At 33.3% G+C, this 8,290-nt stretch overlaps 1 protein-coding gene across 1 annotated transcript; it reads right to left on the bottom strand.

Annotated features, from left to right (window-relative positions):
- Positions 1–1,830: 1,830 nt before the first annotated feature.
- LOC102598958 (protein SIEVE ELEMENT OCCLUSION B-like) lies at positions 1,831–4,860 on the bottom strand. The gene is made up of 7 exons (XM_006351371.2): positions 4,553–4,860; positions 4,325–4,447; positions 3,742–4,193; positions 3,537–3,649; positions 3,309–3,451; positions 2,745–3,230; positions 1,831–2,658 (listed from the first exon to the last, which is right to left on the bottom strand). Exons 1-7 carry the CDS (start codon positions 4,787–4,789, stop codon positions 2,041–2,043), a joined length of 2,172 nt encoding a protein of 723 aa, XP_006351433.1. The 5' UTR covers positions 4,790–4,860; the 3' UTR covers positions 1,831–2,040.
- Between the last annotated feature and the right edge of the window lie 3,430 nt (positions 4,861–8,290).

The following is an 8,290-nucleotide window of genomic DNA, read 5'->3' as shown; positions in this document are numbered from 1 at the left end:
CTGAAATGGGTGTTTAAAACAAAATTTACTGCAGATGGTAGCCTACAAAAGCACAAAGCTCGTCTTGTGGCAAAAGGCTATACACAACAGTATGGTGTTGATTTTGAAAAAATATTTTCTCCGGTAGCTAGATTTAAAACAATGAGACTGGTTCTAGCATTGGCTGCACAGTTGAAATGGCCAGTTTACCAATTTGATGTCAAGTCGACATTCCTCAATGGAGACTTACAAGAAGAAGTCTATGTAACTCAACCTGAAGGTTTCATAAAGGAAGGCAATGAAACAAAGGTGTTCAAGCTGAAAAAGGCATTGTATGGCTTGAAACAAGCCCCTCGAGCGTGGTATAGCAAGATCGATGGTTACTTCTAGAAAAATGGATACATGAGAAGTGAGAATGAACCCACATTATATATGAAGAAGGAAGGTAATGATTTCATCATTGTATGCCTTTATGTTGATGATATCATTTACAGTAGCTCTTCTAATCTCTTTTGGATAATTTCAAGTCTCAAATGATGAATGAGTTTGAGATGTCGGATATGGGGTTATTGCATTATTTCTGGGCCTTGAAGTCCACCAAACCGAGGATGGAATATTTCTTTTACAAAGGAAATATGGCAGAGACCTTCTCAATAAATTTGGCATGCTCAATTGCAAGCCTGCGGCTACACCAATGAATATAAATGAAAAATTGCAGCAGGTGAATGAAGAAGAGTTAGCAGATGCAAAAAGGTTCAGAAGCTTGGTTGGAGGTCTAATATATTTGACGCACACTAGACCCGATATTGCATTTTCTGTTGGTGTTGTTTCAAGGTTTATGCAGCAACCTTCAAAGGTACATTATGGAGCAACAGAGAGAATCTTGCGGTACATTGCTGGAACTTTGGACTATGGCATTTGGTACTCAAATACCAATAATTTCAGATTGTGTGGGTACAGAGATAGTGATTATGGAAGTTCATTAGATGACAGACGAAGTGTTTCAGCAAACGTTTTCACTCTAGGCTCAGGTGCGGTGACTTGGAGTTCAAAGAAGCAAGCTACAACTACATTGTCAACCTCAGAAGCTGAGTATATTGCAGCAACTTCAGCAGCTTGTCAAGCCGTCTGGTTAAGAAGAGTATTAGCAGACCTTCAACAAGTGCAGAAGGGAGCAACAGAGATATTTTGTGACAATAAAGCAACTATCTCCATGACCAAGACAGTAGGACAAAGCATATTGATATTCGTTACCATTTTATTCGTGATTTGGTAGCAAATGAGGAAATATTGTTGTAGTATTGCAAGACACAAGACCAGCTGGCAGATGTACTTACCAAGGCTTTATCTAAAGAGAAATTTTGCTATTTCAGAGGATTATTTGGTGTATGTAGTTTTGAATCAAGAGGGAATGTTGAAAAGTGATTCAAAACAAAGTAGAAACACGTAAATTAGGATATGGATAGTTTGGTTGAACTAGTCTTCTGCATTCTGTCAGGTAGTTTCCTAGTGTTGTTGAAATAGTGTTTTAGTGGGTTATAAGACCTATATTTTAGGATTAGTTATTTATCACTTAGCCTATATATATCATGTGGGCATATTTTGTTATTATGTAACTTCCAATTAATCAGAAATTAAAAGTAGTCGCAGTTTTCCTTCTCTTTTTTATTATTTCCAGATTTCTCTGTACTTTTTCTCCAACAATTCTGACCATCTCATTTTTAAGATCTTTGCCCGCTATGATACCATATTGAAGTGTGTAAGTGTAATTATCTCATTCTTTGAGAGAGAACACACTTTTATTATTTAAGTATCAATAAGATTTTTCAATAAAAAAAAGAAGACGAAAAATAACTAGAAAAAGACGTGCCCTCAATTTCATTACCTATAAATTATTACACACTGAAATAGTAGTCTAGAGCAGATCAAAGACATGGAATCCTTTGATAGCCAGACATTACAACATAATAATAGAAAAAACTAAAGTGGTACAAAAGACCAACCAATTATTTTAGACAAGAAAAACATAGAAAACCAAAGCAAGCAATAGAAGAAAGCAGCTCAATCAGTGCAGCAACGGTACATGAAGAACCTCTCCATTGCCCTTCCACATTCAGCACACACAATCATTTCAGGAATATCGCCATCAAGTCCTGGAAGAATTAAGCGATTGCAATGCTGAGGAGTGTGCAATTGCAAGAAATATTCAATAAGTGCTGGCACAAATCCTTTAGATCTTGCGTCTTCTTCCCAAATTGTGTAATCTTCCAATGTCTTGGTAATTATCTGACTTTTAGCTCTGGCCATCTCGAATGATCCCCTGCTTATGAGTGCCCATCCTTGATCACTTCCATCGAAGCTCAGCATTGTCAACACTTCTTGCATAACTTTATCCTCTTGGATGGTTTTCCCTAGCTGCATTTTTGAGTAGAACATGCTCTCAATTCTTGTCCAGAAGTACCAAACTGATGTTAAGTCCATCAAGCAGTAACTCAAATTTTCCGCGGTTATCATGCTGTTGATCCTTCTAACTCTCTCTTTGTTGTTGCTCTTTCCTACATATAACATTTGTAGGTCGATCCCAGCTCTCTGTGCCACACTTCGTGCTGATTTTGTGAAATTACGGATCCAATCCATGTCTTCTCCTCCATATAAACAGATAAACTTACCACTTGCCATCTGATTAAAATCAAAATTACAAAGAATTAGTGTTTGACAAGAATATTATACTGAGTATATGAGGGGATGTTAGTATAAGATTTTACCCAATCGATTAAGTTGGGATCAATGCCATCAACAACGAGCTCAAGTCTCCAAGATTCCATATTCCAGAGAGATTCCTCTTTTGAAATAGTGAAGGGATAGGCCAAATTTCCCCAAATCCAAGCCATGTGAATAGCATTGGGACAGGCAACTTTGCCCTGTTGTGGATCCAAGGTTACAAGCATCATTTTCTTGGAGAAATGCCACTTTTCTTTGACGAACTTGACGATTGCTGGCTCTAACAAGGATGGATGGTGCAAGGTGTACCACGGCATAAGTGCTTGCAACTCCTTAAATTTTTGTTCCTGCGCGTCATTCCATCCCTTTGATCGATCCACAATTGGAAGCCACACTATTTCGTATTGAAATTCTGGCCTTGACCTTGACTCAAGGTAAATTTGAGACAGTACTAATATCTCCTCATGGCTAGCCTCAAGATCTGACAGCAGCAGTAGAACAGTCTTTCTTCTTAGCACTTCAACACTAGCCTGAAATTGAATTATACAAGTCATGGAAAAGTAAGATAAAAGCGAAAAATTGATCATAATTTCAAGTTATGAACGTACCCTTGTGTGAGTGGTTCCCACTTCAAGTGGAAGTAAATCATCCTTGATATAAATCATCGCCCTCATTATCTTCATGTTGTCGAATTGTGTTGCCTCAAAGAGGTGCACCAGCATTTGAAAGTACTCGACGTGCATCTTGTCCTCTGCACAGAACATTGATGTAAACACAAGCCCATCGTAAAATTCCAATTTTATTAGTACTTAATAAATCATGATTTTGTTACTTACGAATATGCTGATAGCAACGGTTTAATTCAGCTCTGAGGTGTTCGCTTATATTTCTCAGCTTGTGTGTGGAACTTGACATTTCCCATGTGTCTGCTGTCGTAGCTACTATCATGCTGCAGCATCAATCAATTGTTAATTACTTCAATTTGGAACCAAAATATTAGACGAAAAAAGATTAGTTTTGTTTAAAACAGAGGAGGCTTACTCATAGCTCATTCCAAGAAGGGTAGTAAGTTGGGAAGCACAAGCAACAATACTTTTAATAGTCCAATAAACAGCAGTAGGAATGTGAGTAATCGCGACAGACAAAGGTGGTTGATCTTCACTTATGTACTGAGAAGGAAGCTTCTTGAATTCGATTATGATTTTGGTTACTTCCAAAATGGCTTTGATGAGTTCATTGATAGCATCGAATCGAGACCTGAGGCTACCATGATGTTCCATGATATCTGGCAGTTGTTTTAAGATGGCCACAGATTTGGCCAAGGGATGAGTGGCAAACATCTGAGCCACCAGCCAGAATTCACCATAGGTAACGGCAAATGCTGCTAAAGATATGACTAGTTTCGCGTCCCATTGGTAGCCAGAGAGCATCCCTAAGATTGACATTGTTGTTGAATGTGTATCATGACCTCCACTTGAGCACTTGCATGTTAACTGCAATCACAATTGTAGTGCAATTAATGTTTGACTCTGTACGGAATTTTAGAAAGACTTTTGAAACTTGTGATTTGTTACCAGTATATAGTATATCATATAAATTGGGAGGAGATCGTATGAAGTACTACCTCGCAAGAGACTTTGTGTATGATATAAGCCAATCCTTCGAGTATGCCATCAAAGGCAAGTGAGGCATTTTCTTCTAACTTCAATGCTTCAATATTACCTTCAAGATGATGAGCTCCCGCGCCCTGGAAACATATAAGTTAGTTATTGCTGCTACATACCTAAACAGAGCCAACAAAACTTTAATTGTTGTATTGACAAGAAACTAAACGTATACGAAAAAATGTTACATGAAGCACGCCATCCATGCCAGCAGGATAGGCATGTTGAAACACCTCCTCAGCAATGTGGAGAATGACATTAACATCAACTTCACGACCATCAGGATTATGAGTATCCAGGATTTTCTTAGACATAGCATGATCATCAGACAAGGAGAAAACGGGGCGTTCTCGCTTAGCCATTGCCTGCTGAGTAGGCTTCATACCGCGAGTTGTTGCTGCAGGCACCAAAGCATGACTTGCCATTTTTTTTGTTGCTAATTTGGGATTTTAATTGAAGAAAAAGAAAAGATTGGTTTAATTTGCTAAGCTTTGTTTATGATGATGTTTAGTGAAGCATGCATGCAAGGTATATATAGTGAGAAAAAAATGAATAAAGAGGGTGGGGACAAATTGAATCAAGTACCTTGCTTGTAAGAGGGTGTAATATGCTAAAAGCACATACTAAAATGGATAAGTAATTATTAGCCTTGCTGCATTTGTGGACCCTTACAAATCTCTTTACAGCGTTAAAGTATAGAATAATTTTATTTTTAATTTTGATTGGTATAACTCAACTCCTAGATTTGATTGTTAGATGAGAAAGAATGTAATGTTAGTACTAATCGATAAGAGTTTAGAGTTTAGCACAATAGAGTTGGTAGCGGAACATAATTTATACAGTGTAATTTTTTAAAGAGATAATATCTTAAATGATTATTCATGACTCAAATGTGGATTATTTTCTTAAAAAACTATTCTATTTTATTTTATAATTTAAAAATCACTCAATTATAAATAGTGTAATTTATATGTACATAATAAGAAAATTACTTATTCATTTACATGGTGTAATATTTTAGCAAAGAAGAAACAGTACGTGTGGTTCCACTAATAATAAAATGGTTAAAATGGGAACTTTTTTTTTAAATATTATTTAAATTGATTAAGTGATTTTCTAGATGAAATTACAATAGTTGAATGACTTTTGAGTTATAAAACAAAGTTAAATGATTTTCAAGATATAAAACAAAATTGAGTATTTTTCTAAGAGAAACTATCCTTAGTTGATTGACTTTTGATTTACAGAACAAAATATAGTTGAGTCACTTTGTGATATAACTACTCATAATTGTGATTGATTTGGATCACCAATTAAACTGCGCTATTGTATATTTAAAATCACCGGGGAAAAGAGTACCTAATACTTTTTCAATTGAAGCAAACAAATAAATAATTTCCTTGATCTAAAATGTATCTTGCCATATAGTAATGAGAGTAATTAATAATCTAATTAGTCGTAGTACTAATTGGGTAACATCATGAGTTGTAAGAAAAATTAATCTTTTTTCGTACGTTGTAAAAACCTTGATAATTTTCTGAGCATTTAGAATTGAAAAGGAATAAGAGCATACTAAGCTCTTTGGATGAAAACGTGTTATGATTAATTTAATTGGTTCTCTCCAAACTCGTTAATACTAACCGGGAGCATTTAGCAAACGTTTGATCATGAATATTTTTTTATTTTCTTCTTGAAATTGAAATTCAAAAATTATGTTTCACCATACACCAAAAAATTATTTTCACTTCAAATTATTCATAAAAAATCAAAATCAACTTTAATTTATATTCATAATCAGATATAACTCAAATTTTTAAATATTATTTCTATTTTCTTAAAAATATAATCTTTTTCTTTATATGATGAGAAGAAGATAGGAATATATGTTTTTTTTTAATAGGAATATATGTGAGGATGACCTTTACTCCTTTTTTTTGTTAATTATATAGTATATAGTATATTTGTTCGTGTTGTCCCACTTACAAAGTGACAAGAGTATTCTTAATTAGACTACCACTTGCCCCTTTAGGGCACATCCCAATAAATATATAAAAAATAAAAAGACAAAACACTTAGAAACTTTAATTTGAGTCATAATTAGATGATATACTCTTAGTCTTAGGAGTTAGGACTAGGTTCTCTACTCCAAGTAACGGATCATTATTGGAATTTTAAAATATTTCCAATGAGGGAATTCTTCTTTTTCCTTTTTCTTTTTCTTTGTTTTAATTAATTTGTTGGGGGTTAAAAGTTAAGTAAAAAATCAGGGAAGAATTTAAATATTGAAGAGCATGTTTCATGTGTTGTGGACTTGTGGTGACGTTCCAAAGTAATTTTGGAAAACGAGGTTCATTACTCAACAAAACTAACAAGATAAGAACGAATAAATATATCACTATTTTAATGTGATATGCAGTATGCTTATATAATATTTTTTTTCTATATTTAAAAATAATTTAATTTTGTAATTTTCTTATAATCATTTATAAATCTAAAATTTATTTTAGATCATAAATTTTAAAAATTTTAATTTCATTTTAAAAATTTGTGACTAGTTAAATAGAGTCACATACATAAAATAGCAAGAATATCTAGGGGCGTTAAAAAATGAACCCAAACATAGGTAACTCGCCCAATCCGTCCAGAATTTTAAGGGTTGGACTCAAGATAATTTGAATTGGGTTCAATTTCAACTCATTCAAGTCTAACCCATTTTAAGAGAATCCTCAATTGAGCCCGATTCAATCTCCAATTTCAACCCGTTTTAAAACTCTTTACTAAGATATATTCCTTTATTAAAGATATGAATTATTATCTATTGAACATTTTTTAAGATTTATCTATCCATTTGTTATTTTTTTATAAAAAAATCTTGAGCGAAAATTTGAATTGTGATTATAAAAGTTAAATATCACTATGTTATAATTATTGAGATAAATCAGGTCAAATTGGACGGGTCAAGACCCAACCCGTTTTTAGCCCATTTGAGCCCAAAGTAAACTTGGATGGGTCAAGATCCAACCCGATTTCTATCTTAACCCATTTTAATATCTTCAATTTCAACCAAACCCACCCATTTGACACCCCTAGAAATATCAAACAATATTTTCCTAGATCTTTTTGTTTCTATCTAGCTTGGAAGTAATTGAGGTTTTGATATGTATCTTGTTATAAAGTTTGCATCTGTGAGCACATTCACATTGTCAAGTCCAAATAAAGAAGATGGATTGTTGAGGGTAAGTGGGAAACAACTTTTAATCTATTCTATAAAAATAAAGATAAAATTATGTATAATTTACTATTTTCAGATTCTACTTATAAAATTATACTGAATTTATTATTGTTATTTTTGTCTACATCTTGCTTTTAATTTGTTGTGAATACATAAGTCTATATTTTTTTAGTCCAATATGAAATCTAATCGCATTTTTTTCCACATTTGAAGAAAGGAGAGCAAATAGTGAAGTGTCACCAAAATTCAACTGAGTTATCTATTGCATTTGCCTTTTGGTGTGTCTAATAAAAGAATATTATATTTTTTTTTGCTCTTTTTAGTGAGTTTTTACGTAATAAATATGACGAGTAAAGAGGATGGAATTGGTACGTCACATTTGGATAAAGTAAAAGATTTTTTCTATACTATTTTTTCTAAATTAAACTCTAAAAAGATTTCAACAGTGTTATCATTTCAAACCGAAAACATAATTAACAGAGATTGGAAAATGTAACTTAAATCTAATATATTCACCTTATGGTGCATAGTTCAAATGATCACTTAAGTTTTATTTAATTGTACTGCATTCACTAACTACCTTTTTATAATGAATAACTCATCCATTTTATATAAGTATATCACAAAAAATATCTTTTGTAACTAAAGAGTAATTCAATTTTGTTTAAATATCATAGAAAATGTCTCATTTGTT

This window comes from Solanum tuberosum, unplaced genomic scaffold (assembly GCF_000226075.1).
Source record: "Solanum tuberosum cultivar DM 1-3 516 R44 unplaced genomic scaffold, SolTub_3.0 scf00127, whole genome shotgun sequence".
Classification (NCBI taxonomy): Eukaryota; Viridiplantae; Streptophyta; class Magnoliopsida; order Solanales; family Solanaceae; genus Solanum; species Solanum tuberosum.
This window is presented reverse-complemented; position numbering and strand designations above follow the sequence as displayed.

Excerpts from the sequence above, each read along its gene's own strand:
- LOC102598958 (XM_006351371.2), bottom strand. The coding sequence starts at position 4,789 with ATGGCAAGTCATGCTTTGGTGCCTGCAGCAACAACTCGCGGTATGAAG. Across the intron at positions 3,650-3,741 it reads CTTCTTGGAATGAGCTATGA|CATGATAGTAGCTACGACAG; the intron begins GTAAGCCTCCTC and ends TTGATGCTGCAG. Across the intron at positions 2,659-2,744 it reads ATCCCAACTTAATCGATTGG|ATGGCAAGTGGTAAGTTTAT; the intron begins GTAAAATCTTAT and ends GATTTTAATCAG.